The 22,957-nt window shown below is 43.6% G+C and overlaps 1 protein-coding gene across 1 annotated transcript; it reads left to right on the top strand.

The window, feature by feature from the left end:
* The first annotated feature begins 14,949 nt into the window (after positions 1-14,949).
* Positions 14,950-17,572, top strand: LOC147432572 (xyloglucan galactosyltransferase XLT2-like). The gene has a single exon (XM_086492453.1). It carries the CDS (start codon positions 15,321-15,323, stop codon positions 17,352-17,354), a length of 2,034 nt encoding a protein of 677 aa, XP_086348579.1. The 5' UTR covers positions 14,950-15,320; the 3' UTR covers positions 17,355-17,572.
* Positions 17,573-22,957: the final 5,385 nt, after the last annotated feature.

Below are 22,957 nucleotides of genomic sequence, written 5' to 3'. Positions count from 1 at the left end.
CCATCATGTGTGCCACTTATGTACTTAACAGGTGTCCTACAAAAGCTTTGCAAGCTATTACTCCATATGAAGCATGTCATGATAGAAAGCCTTATATTGAGCACATGCATGTTTTTGGTTGTTTGGCATATGCTTTGGTGCCACAAACACAATGCAAAAAATTGGATGATAAGGCTGTCAAATGTATTTTTGTTGGTTATAGTGCTGAAAGAGAAGGTTATAGGTTGTATCATCCACAAACAAAATGTATCTTGGTCTCACGCTATGTTATGTTTGTGGAAAATTTTGTTCAGCCCTTGCTGTCATGCACTAGAGACAGTAATGTAAGCTCACATGACATTTATGACACTTTGTTGCCTCTTTTTAGTGGTGGAAGTTCAAATGTAAATTCCAATGAGGAAATTGTACAGCCTATGGGGGTTTCTAAAAATGTTACAGATCAGCCTATTACTGATACAGATGTACATGATGTATTTGATGAGGAAAGGGCTGAGAATGAGCAAGCTAGAGGTATGCTTAAATGGCTGGTGCATACTTTGTGTGACAGTAATTTGGATGCAGTGGACTTTATGTGATTTGCCTCCTGGCAAAAAGGCCATTGGTACAAAGCGGGTTTACAAGTTGAAACGCAAGCCGGATGGTGAGATTGGTCGCTATAAGGCTTTACTTGTTGCAAAGGGTTATGCACAACAAAAAGGCATAGATTATGAAGAGACTTTTTCTCCCACTTATCGTATGACTACTGTGCGTTTTCTTTGTGCATTGGCATCTCATTTTGGTTGGGATGTACATCAATCAGACATTGTTACTGCTTTCTTGAATGGTGATATATTTGAGGTAGTTTATGTAACACAGCCTCACAGTTTAATCAAGAAAGTACAAGATGATAAAGTGTGCAAATGTAACAAAGCTTTGTATGGGTTGAAGCAATCTCCTCGTGCTTGGTATGAGAAGGCTCACACTCATTTGGTCAAATGAGGCTTTCGTAGCAGTCCAACAGAAAGCACGTTGTATGTAAAGCATGAGGGTGATCTACTTCTCATTGTGGTTCTTTATGTGGATGATTTGTTGACCACTATACCAAATGAGAGACATATTGCTGAATTTAAGGCTGATTTGAATGCTACTTTCAAGATGAAAGATTTGGGGCTGCTGCATCATTATTTGGGTATACAATTTAAGCATTGTGATGGTGGTATTGCCTTGTGTCAAGAAAGTTACATAGAGACATTGATATGCAAGTTTGGACTTGAGGATTGAAAACCTATTGCCACTCCCATGGAAACAGGTTTGAAATTGACTCTTCATGATATTGATGATCCTGTAGATGTCACTCTTTACCAAATGGATGCCTCATTTATGTATGCAACACGAGACCGAATATTCAGTTTGTAGTCTCATAGGTCCACATATTTATGCATAGCCCAAGGTCTAAGCATTGGCAGACTGTCAAGAGGATTTTTCGCTTTACTTGAGTGGCACTTTACATCTTGGCTTGTTTTATCCCAAGGGGAGATCATTGATGCCAGACTTACGTTCTTTTTCGGACTCAGATTGGGCTGGTTGTTTCGACACGCGAGTGTCCACAAGTGGTTTTTGTTTCATGCTTCGCAGTTCATGTATATCATGGTTGAGCAAGAAGCAACCTACTGTGGCCACTTCTAGTTGTGAGGCTGAGTACAGGGCAGTCTTCACAGCTACGGCTGAGTGTGTATGGCTCAAACGCCTTATGGCTGATTCGGGTGTTGGACAAGACACTACCAACACTATCTACATTGACAGTGAGAGTGCATTGGCAGTTGCAAGGAACCGAGTTTTTCATGCTCGCACAATGTATGTCAGGGAGAGTCTCTCAATAGGAGAGATCGGCGTGGCTTATGTGCCAACACAGGACAACCTTGCAGATCTTTTCACAAAGGCATTGTCTCATGAGAAGTTTGAAGCTTTCCGCAAAGCTTTGGGCTTACTCCCCTTTTTGGGCTGATCATGTCCTCAGGGCATGTCACTTCCCTTTACTCTATGTGCCAGCTCTTGTTCACCACATCACTCCAAGGGGGTTTGTTACCATATATCATGTGGTAGTGATGTGTGTGAACACACTTAGGACCGCCGGGGAATTTTTTCCCTCACTAGGAGGTTTTCCCCCCCGTGCATTGTATATACGCTTATCATTCTAGGGCTATCTATCTTTCCATTGGACACTAAATAAAACACTCTCTATTGTGTGCCTTGAGCTTCCTTCGTCTTCTCCAAGCTGTGTGTGTTTTCTTGCAACCCTAATTCCAACAATTGGTACCAACTCTATTTGCTTAGATGCCACCTGGTGAAATTCAGAAGTCTACAATGAGGAAATCACCAGACAAAAGGAAGGGCAAACGAAAAAGATGAAGCGCTATGCTCTAAAATTTTGGATATACCAAAATTCAAGATAGGAGAGGAGGAATGTAAATGGTGGGACCGATCTCTTTAGAGAGATGCCTCACACTGGTGCCTCTTCGAAGACTACACGTTGAAGCTTTCCAAAGTTACCACCAGTGGTACATGCCATGTAGAGGCGCAGTGGAGCAGTTCCATATTATACAACTGTGCCAAGCAATCAAAACTGAGTGCTAATACCTATAAATAGAACCTGTTAATCTCATTTTAGGACTCTTGTCTTGGGAGCTTAACTCTTGTCTCTTGACATTTACGACTCTTGCACCATATCACTCAGGAGAGCCTAGTAGAGCTTATGATCACTCAATGCTGATCTCTTGTGTCAACCAATTGTACTCTGAACTATATTACGAGTTGTCTCATTCAGTGTCTCGTAATTTGAACTTGGTTACTCATAATTTGTCCGAAGTTTGGTGCCAGTGTCAACTATATCTCTCATTTGAAGTCTGCTTGTTTGATTCTACGCAATTTGGTTTTCTGAATTCCTAATTAGTTACTTTGAGCCTAACTTTAGAATCGCTATCGAGAGAGAGACAGAGAGAGACACACACACACACACACACAGAGAGAGAGAGAGAGAGAGAGAGAGAGAGAGAGAGAGAGAGAGAGAGAGAGAGAGAGAGAGAGAGAGAGAAAACATGATGGCTTCACTACATTAGACTTCACTCAATTCACTTGAGTAGCCTCACCCCCTTTTTATGGCTAAGGGAGATGTTCCCAACTTTACAAGTTGCACCATACATGGATGCAGATTATGGAGGGAATGTGGGCAATAGAAGGTCAACATTAGGCTATGCTTTACATTCACGGATGGTGTACTTTCATGTGATCTTGTTTGCGAGATTGTACATGTTGTATATTGGAAAATTTGGGCATTTATGGAAAAATTATAGTTTTGTATTGCAATACTTAGACTGCTATCCAATCGGAATAAACTCCAATGTTCATCTAGCCTCTCAATTCCCTATATGTATGTCCCTCGCTTGCTTTAAGGCACATTGGCGTTTAAGTGGGGGGTTTTTGGTACATGGCTAGCTACTCATTTAAGAAATCTATACTAATAGTGTAACATTTAATGGTCTAAAAACTTATGTGTAGCGGAAATTAGCATGAACATAGTGGGCATTTCATTAGCATAGATTCCTAATGAGAATTACAAGAGTGCTTGGGTGGAGAGAGCAACAAAAAGCATAACACCTAGTTAGATAGCATCGACAGTACTTTCAAAAGAGAGATAAATTAAGCTAATGACAACAGTTGAGGACCGGATTTTCATGGAGCCGATCCCCCCTCCAAAAGGCTTTGTATTATGGTTTCTCCCATCAAGAGAGACATTGTACAATACAATTCTTTGTGTTCCTTCAAGACTAGCTAGTGCAATGAAGATGAAATATTCATGCACTAAGCAAAACACTTAGCAAACACAACTTGAATTATCCCCGTTCTCAGACCCAAGACCTCACACACCTTCGAAGATGGTGAGAGCTAGCAGGGTATGAGAGTAGATTGAGAGGAAGAAGGAGTATCTTACGAGAAAGATGTACATCTCCTCACATAATCACTCATATTAGCATAGCTTAGCTTAGTAATTAGCTTGGTAGAGGAGATGAGCATGCATTGAAGCTTGGCTCTTGGTTGGATTTGCATCCACAAGCCAAGAGTGTGTCAATGTAGGCTTCTATCTCACAAGCTTTGAGTAGGTGATGAGTTCTCCATTAAAGCTTGGGAAGAGATAGTCTTCTCTTTCTTCACACATGAGATTGTGTGAGTGTGTGTGTGTGATAATGCCTTGCAAAAATCAGCCCCCTCACTCTCTTGGGCGAGCCCTCTTGCTATTTGCTCTTGCTGAGCCCTCATTGGCCCTCCCCAAGTCAAGCCAATCACAATTAAGCAGCATAAGTGATAGCCTTTTGACATGTGTCCCCCTTTCCCCTTTTGTGAGAGCTTTAGGTAATTAAATAATTAAACTAAACTCTCATTGGACCCCTTTGCCTCCTGACCAATAGGAATCAGGCAAGCCATTGGGCTCTTGAATGCTCATTGGACCCCTTGGGAGACTGCCCAATAGTCTTCTAGGAGACTTAATTCTCATTGCTTTCTTTTATTAAATGTTTTTAAATTAATTAAACTAGATTTACTCTAGCTTAATTCTCATTGGTCCACTTCAAGGGTCATCCAATGGAAACTGGGCACACCTTGTGGGCATCTGGCCTAGGGAGCTGACATGTGTCCCTCATTCCCTTTGTGTAAAGGAAGCCTGTGTGTGTGTGTGTGACTTTCTCTCTCATCCCCTAGAAGAAGGGCTCGCCCCCTCCCATGTAGGGATATGCATTGATTTTGGAGAGCACACAAAGCATCCAATTCCCCCTAAGCTTTAACCCTTTGGACACAACCTTTGAATTTTGGAACCTTAGCATTTTGGAAGTCTTAATGGGCTGAACCTTAGGGTCTTTTTAGCCCATTGTTGCACATGGCTCTTTTGCAGATGGCCCCCCCTTTGGATCCCTATTTTCCCTCCTTTGGATCCCTACTGTGGCCGGTCTGCTAGCTTAACCAATATTCTAGCCTTTTCTCCCCTGGCACTTCCCCACATTAAATGATCAGTTTAATATGAGAAAATCATTTAGGAGAATTAGATATTGATTATTATGACATTACCTCTCTCTTGAAATCATAGTCGTCCACGACTATGGTGTAGAGAAGATAAAGCATATTCATGAGTCCTTTTCTTAGCGGGTAGAGGATCCCTATGTTACCCTACGACATCATTCCACAATGGATGACTAGTCCATTTGGTGCTTGAGAGCCTTAGGCTGCCGCAAGCATGTCTGCACATTAGTCCTATCAGTCTTCCATAATAGAGTGACAAGCTCTACTTGGTGTTTGGGAGACGTCGTCTCCGCAAACTTGATCTAAGCATGCATACTACTTCATTTTTGTGCACAATAAAGAAAAAGAGAGTCTTATAAGACAAAAACTTTGTTCATTTTTAACATTTTGTACATTTGCTTACTCTTGGGAAGCATTGTAAGCATTGACAAGGTTTAGGTTATCCTTTAATTGTATGCCTTGCATCCATCTAGCATCTTCAAAAGGATAATTCTTAAACTTAATAAGATATCGTCAGATAGTCTTACCGCCTCTTAATACCTTGTCTTCATGTCAGAGAATGGACTCGGGCTACAGCACCTCCTCTTGGTCCTCGATCTCCGGTGGGTCTTCAATAGTTGGTTCTTGAGGTGGCTTTCCTTTGTAAGGCTTTAATAGGCTCACATGGAAAGCATTGTGTATGAGCCAATGATTGGGCAACTTGAGTTGATAGGCCATCTCATTGATTGGCCTAAGAATCTGGAAGGGACCATAGTACCTTTTTGCTAGTTTAGCATAGTACTTTTGGTGGCCCGTAGGATTCTTGCCCGTCGTGTGCCTTAATCGAGCCTTGGGAAACTTTAACAAACCCAATCGTTTTCTTTAAAGGCTTGGGATCTTCTGTGCTTGTCAGCAGCAGCCTTTTGCCTTTGCTATGAGATAGAGATAGCATCCTTAATCTTTTGAAAACATTCTTGTAGGTCTCGGCTATACTCATCTACAGCGAAGATCTTCCCATGTACCTTAAGTAGCAAGGGACTTTTTGATCTTCCCTCAATTACCTCGAAAGGTGCTTTTCCCGTGGAAGTATGTACAGTGTTATTGTAAGCATACTCCACTAAGGGTAAGTACTTCTCCCATTGGGATCTTTGATCTACTTCCGTTACATAGGCTTTTAGTAGATCGAGAATGGTTAGGTTAGCTATTTCACTTTGGCCATCCGTTTGTGGATGATAGGCCGAAGAGAAGTTTAGCCTTGTCCCTAAATTCTCAAAGAGACCCTTACAGAAATTACTGGTCATTCTAGGATCTCTATCCGACACTATGGACATTGGCAAGCCATGGTACTTGAAAATTTGTGAAATGAAGAGGGTTGCCATTTGATGGGCTTTGATAGTCTTTTTGACAGGTATAAAATGAGCTTGTTTACTGAACCTGTCGACTATCGTCCATATTACCGTATTCCCATGGATAGACTTAGGCAATCCAAAGATAAAATCTATGGATATGCTCTCCCATGGTGAATTAGGGATTGGCAAGGGTTGAAGTAATCCAAGTTGCTTCCCTCTATCAAATTTTGTCTTTTGGCATACCACACATTTAGAAACATACTCTTGTATGTTCACTTTCATGGTAGGCCAATAGAAATATGTTTTCAATTCCCTTTAAGGTAGACTGAATCCCTCTATGCCCCGCATAAGGTGGAGCATGAGATTCATACATTACTTTCTCACGTAGTGAGTTAGTAACGCATAGTCTATTGCCATAGAGAAGATAACCATCTTGTAAGGTAAATGCTTCTTCTTTCTTCCCTAATGCAAGGGCTGAAATCACATCTCTAAAATCGGGATCAATAGCGTACTCATCTATCATTGAAGATAGATCATTGTGAGTTGCTATGGAAACCGCATTCACTCTTGGTCGTCTTGAGAGTGCATCAACTACTTGATTATGCTTGCCAGCAATGTGAGCAGTATGAAAATGAAATTGTGAAAGGAAATTTGCCCACCTCATTTGTTTGTCGGAGAGCTTGGTCTGCGTCATGAAGTACTTAAGACTTTGGTGATCCGTTCGCAGAATGAAAGGAGTCCCCAATAAATAGTGCTTCCATGAGTCTAAGGCATGTAGAACTGCAAGGAGTTCCTTTTCATATATGCCTAGAGCTTGCTCAACAGGGTCGAGCCTTCGACTCTCATAGCCTATGGCGTGCCCTTCTTGGAGTAAAACAGCTCCAAGGCAATCACCACAAGCATCACATTGGACCTCAAATGGTTTTGAGAGATCCGGTAGTGTAAGCACAGGTTGAGTGATAAGCTTTTCGAAAGCATTGTTCTCTTTAGCAGACCATGTATACCTAACGTTTTTCTTTGTTAGGTCATGTAATGGTCCATGAATGTCTGCGTCCGTGCACCATCGCACCAGTCTCCGTATATGGTGTGTCCATATGCACTCCTACACATTCATGAGAGAGATAGAGAGAGATAGATAGATTATGGTCTCTCCATTAGTTGAGCCAATCGGGAGCAGCCTGAGCGGCAGCCTGAGCCGCGAGCTCAGTCTCAAACTCCTCCAAGTTCTAATAGAGAGAGAGAGAGAGAGAGAGAGAGAGAGAGAGAGAGAGAGAGAGAGAGAGAGAGAGAGAGAGAGAGAGAGAGAGAGAGAGAGAGAGAGTACTACCAACGAGGAGCAGACTATACGGGAAAAATCAATTTCACAAACATACAAAATTACATTTAAGGTAGATCCAAATTAGAGGGATCCCCCCCCCCCCATGTGGCGGAAGCACCTCAGTTCTTGCAGTGTTCACTGAAGGCCGACGGTGGCGCAAATGGATAGCGAGACAGAGAGAGAAAGAGAGACTGTCTGAGCCACACACACACACACACACACACACACACACACACACACACACAGAGTACTACCAACGAGGAGCAGACTGTACGGGAAAAATCAATTTCACAAACATACAAAATTACATTTAAGGTAGATCCAAATTAGAGGGATCCCCCCCCCCCCCCCCCCCCCCCCCCCCCCCCCCCCCCCCCCCTACATGTGGCGGAAGCACCTCAGTTCTTGCAGTGTTCCCTGAAGGCCGACGGTGGCGCAAATGGATAGCAAGACAGAAAGAGAAAGAGAGATTGTCTTAGCCACACACACGCACACACACACACAGACTTACTGGTCATTGCCTAGACCGGCCTGCACACTTTGAATGCAAGGAGTATTTGCCGCTACTCATTGCCATCGCTCACTAAGGACAAAGTTCAAACCAGTGAACCATTATCCTGACAAGGAGCCTCGAAACTTGCTTGGTTCCATGCAAGTGTGCTTGCGTCCTTGCACCATTGCACCAGTCTCCGTATATGGCATTCATGAGAGAGATAATGAGATATAGATAGATTATGGTCTCTGCATTAGTGCATTAGTTGAGCCAACTAGGAGTGTAGCTTGAGCGGCGATCCTAGTCTCAAAATCCTCCAAGTTCCAACTGGAGCGAGAGAGAGAGAGAGAGAGAGAGAGAGAGAGAGAGAGAGAGAGAGAGAGAGAGAGAGAGAGAGAGAGAGAGAGAGAGAGAGTACTACCAACGAGGAGCAGACTGTACGGGAAAAAACAATTTCACTAACATACAAAATTCCATTTAAGGTAGATCCAAAGAGGAAATTTTGTAAAATAACCAGTGATTATTGCAATTTTACTCTATTTTTTAAAATTTTCTAAGCGGGTTTTCTCCTTCTCCCCCCCTTCAGCCAGCTGATTTGGTTTTTCAACCGACTCAAGGCCTTAGAAGCTAAGGCACACTTTTCTTGAACACTCGAGGCACACTCTCCTCGAACACTGGAGAGAGAGAGAGAGAGAGAGAGAGAGAGAGAGAGAGAGAGAGAGAGAGAGAGAGAGAGAGAGAGAGAGAGAGAGAGAGAGTCGCCTTTTACCTCTCATGCTAGAGAGAGAGATATCTATAGAGAGAGGGAGAGAGGTCTTTTAGCACTGTTGAACATTGGACAACGAGCACTGCCTCCTACATTGAGGTGATCAGCGATGACTGTCGAACAGACTCAAAACGTAAATTTGATGGTTGATCCTTCAAGACTGAAGTAGATGGATATGGAATTGCACACACACACATAGAGGCAGTCTTCGGCTATCGACCGTACTAGAAGGTAAAACATTAAGATGAGAAGAAACACAAGGGCGACACATAGTGGCAGGTGGACATGAAATCAAAGGAGATGCCTGACGGTTGCCAGGAACTAGAGGAGCTGGCCGGCGTGGCCAAGATGAAACTGAAGGAGATGCCTGAGTGTTGCTTGCTTCGCATGATCACAAAGCTGGAGTCCAAGGAAAGGCATGGTCACATGGGTCTGACCACTACGCCATTCATATCCTGCATCCCCTCAACATGAAGGACATTTTACTCATCCAAACTCACAAACGCGCCGAGTTCCGAGTATTGAAGCAGAGGCGGCTGTGGTGGCTGGATGTGGGAATCGAGGTCCTGGAAGCTCTTTTTGAGTTTCCACTTTCCATATCTGCGACCTCATTGGATGATTTTCTTACCCTCTTTTCTCGCACGTGTTGCACTACAATTGATCTGCTTTTGTGAGCGTGATCACAAGAACTCCTTGAGCATTTGCTTCACAGCAGCAACAACAAGAGAGAAAGAAATACACCCGCAATAAGAGGGAAAATGGTTATGGAAGCAATGCTATTGAACAACGATTAATCAAAGAGCTTTGGCTAAGGACGACTAGCATGGTTGTGGTGTGGACGGCCATTGTGGTTGCATTTGATAAGTTGATATTTGGAGCCAGGGTGCCTCGATTTGCCACTCAGTTTCACAACCATACCGGGTGATCAAGGAAGTGAGCTTGGATTCGATATCTGCTTAGGGTTCACTTGCGTGAAGCAATAGCTAGAGGGATATTGTTTGGGAAAAATGTGTCTCGGCTTAATATCGTGTAGTTTTCAATTTCAAATTTTTTGGTTGAGGTCAAGAGGAAAAGAAGAAATTCTGCGCCAAAATAGAGAAACATAGTGTAAAAACCCACAGATTAAACCTAATTTTCTAAAATTTCGTGTTGGCAAATTCAAGGAAAGGAATTTAGTATGTTTGGAAATATGATTTTTCCAGAACACTGTAAAGGGAGGAAGGGCACGCAAGCGCGCGCGTGTGTAGATGGGAATCACAAGATGTGCATGCACGATCCTGTAGGTTATAAACGCCTTCCAAAGTTCTCAGATCCCATGGAGGCGGCCCTGCTGCATGGATGCCGGGCAGTGCAGAACCCAATGAGGCTAAGGTTCTCACCACCATGGCTAAGAGGGAGTTGTAGGTGCTCCTGGTAGCACACATTAAAGGTGGGTGTGTCTCTACAGATGTTCTCTGGCATGGTGGACGGCATCCAATGGTACGTGTTGTTCTGCATGAGGCTTGAGAGTAAGAGGGGCCATGCTGCCGCCGAAGGCGGCGCTGTTTTACTAGTAACACAATAAGGTAGGTTAATCTGTTGGTTGTAGTGATTGTAGAGATGCTTCCATTTGTGTAAGTGTGTGTGCACATTGGCCTTTAAGTGGGAGGTTGTTAGGTAAAGGCCACTACGCGTATGGTTGGAACATGGCTAGCCACCCACCTAAGCAATAACACAATGAGAGAGGTTAATTTGTTTGCTATAGTTATTGTAGAGCTCTCTCTCTCTCTCTCTCTCTCTCTCTCTCTCTCTCTCTCTCTCTCTCTCTCTCTCTCGCCATCATGAACAGGTGCACGAACGACATTGTGAGACCCTCCCTCACTCTATCTTGCACGAGTTAATGAAAGTGGGAGCGGTGGGATCAATGACGTTGTTGGGAAACAAGCAAACTGAAATACCTCTATAGCGATGTCACCCAAGAGCGTTGAAAGAGAACTACAAGACACCAAAAGCTTTGCAAAATCCCTTTGAAACACCACAAGTCCATTAGGAGTAGACCCTTGGGAATTTACTAGCTGTCGCCCACCCAAGAGACTATGTCACATAGGAGCAAAACCCTGTCAAAGCACGGATTTACAGCACACGCCGACCAATGCATATGAAGACAAGGGCCTCCCCTTTCACCATTGAACATCACAAAACCACAAATTCAACATCAATTCCACAATTCATAGATACATGCCCTCCGAATCTGTCTACACACAATTTGCCACTAGGCTACCATAGCCATAACCCTGCAGAGAACTAGTCGTAACCTGATGAGCACAACTCCAATTGGGGCACTTTAAAGCTTGAAAAATGACTGGCAAGAAAGCTGAAGATGACCAAATTTGATTCCATACTCCGCCATGAGCAAAATTGATGCGAACAGAAAGCTGTCCCAGCACGACTACACGTAGAGAAGGCTAGTCCCAGCACGACTACACGTAGAGAAGGCTAGTCGGGGAAAAAAACTGCATCCAAAAGCATCAAGAAGCCACAACGACCCAAAACCTGCAAATTTCTGATGTTTGGCTGAACTTTTTTTAGTTTTTACATGAGTTTAAGTTATATACAAGGCTCACTTCAAAAAACTCACTCACGGGCACTTATAGTAGCCCGACAGCTGTCACTAGACTAGCGACTTGCAGTGCATGTACATGTGCTTGATAAAGCAAACTAAAAACCCCACAAAAAGAAATCCCACACACACTTTTGACATCAAGATTCATGTCCGTATGTACAAATTTACAAAAAATCGGGTGTCAAAAATGCGCCCAACATAGTTTGCCAACCCCCCAGTCTGCTAGAGCATTCATGCTCAGCAGTAGCATAAGCATATTGTCCACCCGGATCAAAGGGCCATACAACATAAGCACAAAATGCATGAAAATACACCAACCATATCAATTCTCCAACTTCCAATATCAAATCATAAACCATATGTAGAATCCAAATCCTCATTAAGCATAAAGTACTCTCAATAGATACCACATAGAGACACCCTTTCATTGCTATAGCATGCAAGGAATCCTTTAACATCTCATCCAAAAAGTCTTCAACTTTACCATCAGCCATTTTCATATCCTCATGCATATCCATCTCATTCTCCCCACTCTTCATGAAGCTTCTATCCAATTCAACCGTATCATGCTTGATAGGTAAGACATCTTCTACACATAGCTTCCTATCCTCAGCATAAGGATCAAGCAAGGAATCATCAACCATCTCATCATTAGGCATCCATATTAAATTTTTATGGCTTTCCACATGCTCAAAAACCTCCAAATTCTCCTTCTTGATCAAGGCATGGCTACATACATCATCATAGATGCAAACACGAGAGTCCTCATGGAAAATCTCCTCATTAGCAAGGTCCACAACATGCTCAATAGCATCATCATTTATTGAGAAAGACTCAACAATAGCATGCATTTGAGAGAGCTCTTCATTAACATCATTCACTTGCATAAAAGTATCCTCATTAACTTGCAAATCATCCTCAACCACTTCACATAAAGGAGAGGGACACTCAATATCCACTTTAACATCACCCAAGTGCTCATCTTTCACATGGGACACATCAACAACGGCATCTACATCTTGATTCTCATCTTGATCATTCTTTAAGACTTCACTAGTTGCATCCTTTTCCTTCTTATTAACTTTCACATTGGTAGAAACATCATCTTTTGCATGTGAAACACCATTGAGAGGCATAAACAGTAAGGATGGCATCATATGTACATTCTTCTCAATATCTTTCTCCTCATTAAATGCTTTTTGCTCTTTCCCAAGAGAGCCATCATGATACGATATTACATTAGAGGCTTTCTTTGTATCCACATCAATCCATATAGTAACATTTGGCTCCATATCACCTTGCAATCCAAACTGCCTTAGTCTCTCTAGCTTCCATTCCTTATGCTTTGCAATCGATACTGCATCCTCAAATGTAAGTGGCCTCTTAAGCTCAACCTTTACCTTCAAATCAGCCCTCAAACTTTGCATAAACATACACTTTTTAAGCATAAGAGGAGGAGCATCACTTCCCAAAGAAACACACCATCTTCTCCACAAGGCATTGAACTCCTTGACAAAGGCATTTACACTTTGACCATCACATTGCACAAGTCTTTCAATGGAGTGCCATACATCCGCCGGGTCCTCTACCTTCTTGAACTTCTCAAGAAAATCCTTCTTTAATGCATCATAAGTCATCACCAATGGAGGTTCAGATGATTTCAGCCAAAACTCATACTCATCATACCATATTCTTGCATCCTCTTTCAAGCAAAAGAACAAAATCTTGAGCATAATCATTGGATCTTCCTTATTTGCGATCAAACAAGCAAACTCAAATTTCTCAATGAAGTCCTTAACATCTTCATCTACATGACCATAAAACTTTGGAAAATCTGCCATCATGCCAATCAAACCTGTAAATTGAAGGTCACTTGAAGCGATTCCTCGGGTGGGGGCACCGAAACACTGTTGGGAAACAAGCAAACTGAAACACCTCTATAGCAATGTCACCCAAGAGCATTGAAAGATAACTACAAGACACAAAACTCTTTGCAAAATCCTTTTGAAACACCACAAGTCCAATAGGAGTAGACCCTTGGGAATTTACTAGCCGTCGCCCACCCAAGAGACTATGTCACATAGGAGCAAAACCCTGTCAAAGCACGGATTTACAACACACGCCGACCAATGCATATGCAGACAAGAGCCTCTCCTTTCACAATTAAACATCACAAACCCACAAATTCAACATCAATTCCACAATTCATACATACATGCCCTCCAATTCTGTCAGCACACAATTTGCCACTAGGCTGCCATAGCCATAACCCTGCAGAGAACTAGTTGTAACCTGATGAGCACACCTCCAATTGGGGCACTTTAAAGCTTGAGAGAAAGCTTGAAAAATGACCGGCGAGAAAGCTAAAGATGAACAAATTTGATTCCATACTCCGCCATGACCAAAATTGACGCAACAGAAAGCTGTCCCAGCATGACTACACGTAGAGAAGTCTAGTCGGGGCAAAAAACTGCATCCAAAAGCATCAAGAAGCCACAACGACCCAAAACCTGCAAATTTCTGATGTTTGGCTGAACTTTTTTTAGTTTTTACATGAGTTTAAGTTATATACAAGGCTCACTTAAAAAAACTCACTCACGGGCACTTACAGTAGCCCGACAACTGTCACTAGACTGGCGACTTGCGGTGCATGTACATGTGCTTGCTAAAGCAAACTAAAAACCCCACAAAAAGAAATCACACTTTTGACATCAAGATTCATGTCCGTATGTACAAATTTACAAAAAATCGGGTGTCAAAAATGCGCCCAACAACGTCTAAACTTGGACACATATCAAAATACCTCGATATCCCTAGGAATATGTCGAGGGAGTAAACTCGGCTATGGGACATTGTGTTTGCCCATTAACGCAATGCACACACATAGCCTAAGTGTTAGTTGCCCTGCATAGAGGGTGTTTGGTTCGAGTCTAGTCTCTTGTCCCATTGTAGACTTTTCTCAAGATCTGTGCCAAAGACACTCAACTATTGATCCCATCATTCACTGGCATTTACGATAGTGTGAAGAGTCCCCCCCCCCCCTTCGAAAAAAAAAAGAAAAAAAACCAAGCAGCGCAAATACAAAACACACACACACACACACACATACACAAACCAAAGAAACTCAAGTGGGGTCTATACTTGCTGCCTGGGTCACAAAAATGCAATGCTAACAACCCCCTTTCCAAAGTCTTTGCAACAATTAAACGGCGGGACTAGGCTCTTAGTAGAAATTGTTCGGAAAGAGAACGCGCCAACTGGACTGCCGACAGCCCGATCAACGTCGCATCCAACGGCAGGAAAGTTGCCAGGTGTGGCATTCCTACATTGCCACGCAAGCAGACGGCGAATGCACGGTTCTCCGAGGCAGCGAGGTGCTGCAGGAACTTCCATTTACACTACCGGGGGCCGCGGTCCTACTGTTGTACTCTCGTCTCTAGAGTCTAGACTCTAAACCCTCCTCGCTCTCTCGCTCTGGCTATGTCCTTTTGCCTTCTCTGTTGAGCATCCGAGCTCTGGCTATGGCCTTTTGCCTTCTCTGTTAAGCATCCTCTCTAGCTCCGAAGGCCTTAAAGTTGCTCTGCGGCACCTTCCTCTGCCTCTTCCGGCAGCATCTTCCAATTTCTGATTTTCTTCCACCACCAAGCTCTGTTCATGGCGATCGCCCTCGCCTTTCTTCGAGCTTGATCGAGCTTCCTTTTCGAGTTTTCACGTCCCGGCTCCTCGAAACTCGTCTAGGGTTTCGTTTTTCCATTGTTCTCTACGCCATGAATGGGGCGGCTCGCTTGCCTAAGCTCAGCACGGAGCTTGCCGATGCCCCTGGTTCCATCAGCATTTCAAAAGGGCCATGGTGGAAGTACTCCTATTCTGCACCGAAGGCATCTCCCCCTCCGCGCCTGCTGCTTGCATTTTTACTGTTGGCCCAGGTACTCTTCCTTGCGATTGTAAGGTTAGGTCCAGGTGGGTTTCTATGGACATTGAGCTCTAGCGATGGCCTCCCTTCCTCTTCTTCAACACCCATGCACACAGCGCGTCCTTTCATTGATGTGCCACAGAGAGTTGAAGAATCTTCAGTGTCAAAAGAATCATCAACATCATTACCATCATCTGTGTCTTCATCGACACGTTCAAAGAGCGATATTGACGCAGGAACCATGACATACGCAGAGGAGACACCGCTTCACACTGAATCTACTAGTGATCGAGCTGGTAGGGGAGATGCTGATGTTGATTCATTATCCAGTACTGCTTCTTCGACAGGCAATTTGAATGCAGACAAGGCAATGACATCACAGGTCGATAAGGTGGAATCCATGTCAGATGCAGCAGCTATGATTACATCACTTGATGTGGCTAAGCAAGAGCAAGTTTTGATAGCAGAGAAAGTGTTTGAAAATCAAAGAAATACTGAGCATGATGGAAAGCAGCACAGTGCTCATGAGCTGTTGACGCGAGAATCGGCAATTCCACCTGCTAGTGACATGCTAAATCCTTCAAACAAGGATGAAAAAACAATTTTACCAGTAGAGGAACATGGTGAGCTTGCTGATAGTGGCACACTCAATGATGCAGTTAATGTGAAAACAGGGGATAAGGAAGTGGGTTCCTCTTCTGAGTGCAGCTATGGTTATGTCTATGTGTACGATCTTCCGCCGATGTACAATCAAGACATTGTTGCCAACTGCACGGCTCTTAATGTGTATACAGATATGTGTGATACGTTGCTAAATAATGGGCTTGGGCCGTCGCTCGGTGATGCATCACCCCTTGGGCAGGTGGGATCATGGTTTAGATCCGATCAATTTACGGCGGAAATCGTGTTTCATAAGCGCATGCTACAACACCCTTGTTTGACTGACAAGCAGGAGCAAGCCAACAGTTTCTATGTACCGTACTATGTGGGATTGGATGTGGGCCGGTACCTGTTTGAAGGGTTCTCTGCAGAAGAGCGCGATCGGGTTAGCAATCACGTCCTCGAGTGGCTCGTGCAGCAGCCGGGCTATAAGAGAAATGGTGGTTGGGGCCATTTCTTGATGGTTGGTAGAATCACATGGGACTTCAGAAGGTCCAAGGTTGAGGATTGGGGAAGTGGGTTCTTCTATCATCCTTCTATGCAGAATGTCACTAGGCTTCTCATTGAGAAGAACCCTTGGGATTACATGGAGATGGCAGTCCCTTACCCTACTAATTTCCACCCACAGAGTGATGGTGATTTGGTAGCATGGCAAAACCACATCAGAGGCCTACAGAGGACAAGTCTTTTCGCATTCGCGGGTGCCCCGAGGCGTATGTTCCCCAACGATTTCCGCGGCATTTTGCTTGATCAATGCCAGGAAGCGCAGAGCTGCCGGGCCTTGGATTGCTCCAACCGAACGTGCGAAAACAATCAGAGAACTCTTGAGCTGTTCATGGACTCCAAGTTTTGCTTGCAGCCCCGAGGGGACAGCTTTACGCGGAGGTCTACATTCGATTGTTTGCTTGCGGGGTCGATACCGGTCTTCTTCTGGCATAGGACGGCCTACATGCAGTATAAATGGCATTTACCAGAGAATGGCCGAAGTTACTCTGTGTTCATATCCAAGGAAGCTATGAGGAATGGCACAAGGATTGAGGATGTGTTAAAGTCATATGTGCCGGAGAAGGTGCGGGAAATGCAAGAGGTTGTGATCGGGCTGATACCGAAGATAGTGTATGCGCTGTCGGGGACAGCCATGGAGAAGAATATGGATGCTTTTGATGTTGCCATTGGGGGGGTCATGAAGAGGTTCAAGGAGGAGCTTCATTTGAGCTCACAGAGGTGAAAAGAGTTTTTGGGAGGTATATAAACAGAAAATTAATTTGTTGATTTTTTATACAGATACAGATTCTTCTTCTTTTGTGGGGGGGTCTGAGTGTTCTCACTACCTACTATGCATGTGGCACATGGTTGCCCTGCACTTGCCCTCCTGTTTTGTTGTTGGGAAAAAGGGCAGGTTATGATGTTTCTTGGATGGTGGTGCATATGGTTTTGGTTACTTAAGTTGGTCCCCCCCCCCCCCCCCCACCCTTTTTAAACAACGAGATGGCACATGTCAATGGTCGCTTCTTCAAAAGGTAAATTCTAGACAAAGAGTCTAGAAGTGCCCTCGAGGCTCAATCCAATGTCACTATTTTATTTTAGGTTTTGTTGACTTGTTGACTGTTGTCGTTTCCACAAGGCCCAATGCTCGTTTTCCTTTTGTTTCCTTTGAGGGCCACTGCTATATCGAACAGGGGCATGGGAGATTGGACCAAAGGCTCCCATCAATCTAGCCTGTTGTAGATCTTCTCGCAACAGTAAACTCTGGGTAATTTTGTAAACTCGCCGCTCGGGTATCCGAGTTTACAAAAATACTTTCTTCCGCCTTGATCAACGAAAATGTCTACATTCCACAAGTGGCGTGCGCGGGCGATGTGGTTAAGGCACATGGCCCTCATCCCTTGAGTTGTGGGTTCAATCCTTTGAAGTGGAAGGGGGGGGGGAGGCAAGGGGGGCGAGTCAACTCGGGTACCGGAAACACATTTTTCACGAGTTTACTTTGCCCAAGTTTGCCTGAGATCTACGGTGCTCAATCATTCCACCACATATCCCTTTTTACTCTCATGACCATGTGAGATGTAGGTGAGGCTTGGAGTGTGGTCATCTTTGTGAGGTGTTCTATGTTGCACGAGGGGGTCTATGGTCCAAATTAGGCCACATCATGCTCAATTGATCCTTGTCATTGCATCGTTAGGCGAATTAGGAGTGAATTAGATGGTGAACTTGGGCATACATGTAGGATGTGTACACTTGGCATGTCCACCTTGATAGGTGGCGTGATAGTGTGGTGGTAAGGCTTTCGTACAGGAATCATGAGGACGTGGGAACACGTATGTAGTGAACTAGGGGAGATACGAATGGTGAGTTGGGGGTGAACTAGGAGCTACATTTACTGTCTTAAGAGAATTGGATGGCCCACAGTATCGAATATATTGGGACAGTGATCCCTTGTGGGGCAGGTGGCCATGTAGGGGCACATTACCATGAGTTTACAAACTAATTCCCTATCACTTGCTCCATTTTCACATTCCATGATTCCATCCGTCTTCAATATAGGTGGGATGTGGTGTAGGAGTATGCTGCGCTAAGCCAATGCACAATGAGCAATCCGCTATTGGTTAGACGAACTTCTCCTTATAAAACAAGGTGAAAATTCACTACTGCTTATATAAGGCTATTGAAGAATTTCATAGTAAGAGGCTTCTTTGTGAGAGATAAATAGAAAGTCACATTAGTGTTTTAAACCAAGTGGAATCACAATAAAATATTATCGTTTGACACAATACTCGATGCCTCTCTTTAAAGAAAGAGATACATAAATGTCAACACCCTCTTACAAGGGCCTAAAAGAAATTAAAAACATTTATTATCATAGCTTGCCATGTGGCACTAATCCACAAGCTTTATCCAATGGTCCAAAGATGCACCCAAAATCCAATGCTTTATTAAGGACTACTTATGTAGTTCAAAAAATAGGTGGATGTATCCTCCTTGCTCATCCATCACTATATGGCACGACCATATGGCTACGACGAGGATCTAGGACCCAAATTTGTTGGGGGGGGGGGGGGGGGGGGGGGGGGGGGGGGGCTTTAATCTCAGTTGTCAGGTCGTGCAGTGAACTAGGGGTGGGTGAATCTGGGGTGAACTAGGGGCGGGTAAACTAGGGTGTGATCATGTGTCATGTCAACATGGGCAGCGACGCGCGCTAGCGTGATGGTAGGCATTCGTGTGGTAACCGAGAGGTCTTGGGTTTGACCCACACTCCGCGAGGCGAATGAACTAGGGGTAAACTCGGACGTCATTTTTTCCTTGAGTTCACCACTAGTTCACCGCCTGATCGGATGGTTGAGATCGAAGCCGCTCCGTGCGCCCGAATTTGGACCCTAGATCCCTCTTGGTTGGACGCATGTGAGATAGTGACGAGGCCCATCCTCCCTCGCGTAGGGTGTTGTGCCAAGTAGCACACTCGCTTGCCACTTCTCTCCAACGTGCCTCTTGTCACTTGCCCACCATGTGCTTGTCCCTTTGTCCCCTCCTTGCCCGCTGTGCATCCTTCCTTGCCTACCACTTGGGACTCCCATCATACATTCTTTTGGCCTCAAAATGGAAATCCTCCAAGGTTCTACTTAATGAAATACGAACACAATATTGTACCCACTTACCTACATACTGGTAGATTGCTAATTCAATTTAAACTAATCTTCCCGGATACCTTCACAGAGACTTCACGATTCTTATCTATCAGAGTAAAACTTTGGTGGCGTGTGGACTCGAACTGCAAACATCACGCGTGAGGAAACTATGCCTGTTTCCCTAACCAACACATCTACGTACTCAATGTGCATCGCTAGCTCTGCTTGCGATGATAATGAAAAAAAGTGTTGTCAAAGGACCGTTTGCATCACGTTGGAGAAAGCACAATGCGTTGCATGGTGTTGATGGACACATCCTGCAGTAGCCCCCCCCCCCCCCCCCCCCCTCCCCCCCGCTTTTTTCTTTTCCTGCTTCGATTCCGGCCCAACATCGTTTTTTATTCTGCTCTTTATTTCTTTTTTAGGATTGTTGGGACATACTAGCATCAAACAATAATAGTAATTTTTTGAAGTGAAGTTAGTGTAAATCTAGGATAAGGGGCATGTCGAAACTACTTAATATAATGCTATTAGGTCTCCCCAATCTCGAAAAAATAAAAATTCTTTCAAAACATATTAAGTGCATAAGTGAAGGGTGAGTTGTAACATTTAAATGTCTAGTAACTTGTGTGTAGGGGAAAATAGAATAGACATAGTGAGCATTTCATTAGAATAGATTACTAATGAGCATAGCAAGAGTGCTTGGATGGAGAGAGCAACAAAATCATAGCACCTAGTTAGATAGGCATGAACAATACTTCAAAAAGAGAGAGAAATTAAGCTATTGACAACAACTGAGGACCGAATTTACATGGAGCTGGTTCCCCCTCCAAAAGGCTTTGTATTATAGGTTTCCCCCATTAGGGGAGACATTTTACAATACAATACTTTGTGTTCCTTCAATAACTTGCTGGTGCAATGAAGATGGAAGCTTCAAGCACCAAGCTCACACTTATAAAACACAACATCAATTCCCTCACGGTCTCAGACGCAAGACCTCACACACCTTCGAAGATGGTGAGAGCTGGCGGGGTATGAGAGTAGATCGAGAGGAAGAAGGAGTATTCTTGTGAGAAAGAAGTAGGTTTTCTCACATAATCACTCATAATAGCTTAGCATAGCTTAGTAATTAGCATGGTAGAGGAGATGAGTACGCATTAGAGCTTGGCTCTTCGTTGGATTTGCATCACAAAGCCAAGAGTTGTTGGTGTAGGCCTCCAAACAAAATCGTTGGATCATTACATAACCTAACAAAGAAAAACGTTAGGTATACATGGTTTGCCAAGGAGAACAATGCTTTCAAAAAGCTTAAAGAAAAGCTTATCTCTCAACCTGTGCTTACACTGTCGGATCTCTCAAAGCCATTTGAGGTCCAATGTGACGCTTGTGGTGATTGCCTTAGAGCTGTTTTGCTCCAAGAAGGGCACGCCATAGTCTATGAAAGTCGAAGGCTTGACCCTGTTGAGCATGCTCTAGGCATATATGAAAAGGAACTCCTCGCAGCTCTATATGCCTTAGACTCGTGGAAGCACTATTTATTGGGGACTCCTTTCATTCTGCGGACGGATCACCAAAGCTCTCCAACAAACAAATAAGGTGGGAAAAATTCCTTTCGCAATTGCATTTTCATATTGCTTACATCGCTGGCAAGCATAATCAAGTAGCCAACGCACTCTCAAGATGGCCGAGAGTGAATGCGATTTCCATAGCAACTCACAATGATCTACCTTCTATGATAGATGAGTACACTATTGATCCCGATTTTAGAGATGTGATTTCAGTCCTTGCACTCGGGAAGAAAGAGAAACCATTTACTTTACAAGATGGTTATCTTCTCTATGGCAATAGACTATACGTTACTAACTCACTATGTGAGAAAGTAATGTATGAATCTCATGCTCCTCCTTATGCGGGGCATAGAGGAATTCAGTCTACCCTAAAAGGGATTGAAACATATTTCTATTGGCTTGCCATGAAAGCAAACATACAAGAGTATGTTTCTAAATGTGTGGTATGCCAAAAGATGAAGTTTGATAGAGGGAAGCAATCTGGATTGCTTCAACCTTTGCCAATCCCTCGTTCACCATGGAAGAGCATATCCTCTTTGGATTTCCTAAGCCTATCCATGGGAATACGAGAATATGGACGACAGTAGACAGGTTCAAACAAGCTCATTTTATACCTGTCAAAAAGACTATCAAAGCCCATCAAAGGGCAACCCTCTTCATATCACGAATCTTCTACCATGGCTTGCCAATGTCCATAGTGTCGGATAGAGATCCTAGAATGACGAGTAATTTTTGGAAGGGTCTCTTTGAAAATTCAAGGACAAGGCTAAACTTCTCTTTGGCCTATCACCCACAAACGGATGGCCAAAGTGAAATAGCTAACCTAGCAATTCTTGATCTACTAAAAGCCTATGTAACGGAAGTAGATCAAAGGTCCCACTGGGAGAAGTACTTACCCTTAGTAGAGTATGCCTACAATAACACTGTACATACCTCCACGGGAAAAGCACCTTTCTATGAAGTGTCTATAGTATGCACACATACCTACAAAGCTTCTTAGTTCATGTAGATTCCTTGGATTAGGCCATCCTTTTATTACCTCTAGCTTGGATGGATCCATTTGGATGTCATCTTAAAGATAATGTGACCTAAATACTGAATCTCTTGTAAGAAAAACTCACTTTTCTTTCGATTAATATAGAGTTTATTCTCTCGTAAGACTTGAAATATTACCTGGAGGTGTTGCTTGTGTTTGTCTAGTGGATTAGAGTAGATGATCATATCATCAAAGAACAATCTAGTAAAGGTTCTGTGAGGCCTGAATAGCTTCTCCATCAAGCGGTTGAATGTGCTTGGTGCATTGGTCAAGCCAAAAGGCATGGCAATGTATTCGTAAAGACCAAACGTAGTGTGAAATGTGGTCTTTATAATGTCTTGATCAACTATCCTTATTTGATGGTAGCCACTTTTTAGGTCAATCCTACCAAAGTAGGTCGACCCTTGCAGCTTATCAAATAGGTCTTCTACCCATGGAACAGGAAACCTATTCTTGATAGTGATCCTATTTAGTGCTCTATAGTCGACACATATACGATATGTGCCATCTTTCTTTTGCACTAATAACACGGGTGAAAAAAATGGAGATGAGCTAGGCCTAACCATGCCCTTGTCAACTAACTCATGCACTTGCCGCATAATCTCCT

Source organism: Adiantum capillus-veneris, chromosome 20 (genome assembly GCF_014529385.1).
Source record: "Adiantum capillus-veneris isolate H3 chromosome 20, ASM1452938v2, whole genome shotgun sequence".
Lineage (NCBI taxonomy): Eukaryota > Viridiplantae > Streptophyta > Polypodiopsida > Polypodiales > Pteridaceae > Adiantum > Adiantum capillus-veneris.
This window is presented reverse-complemented; position numbering and strand designations above follow the sequence as displayed.

Excerpts from the sequence above, each read along its gene's own strand:
- LOC147432572 (XM_086492453.1), top strand. The coding sequence starts at position 15,321 with ATGAATGGGGCGGCTCGCTTGCCTAAGCTCAGCACGGAGCTTGCCGAT.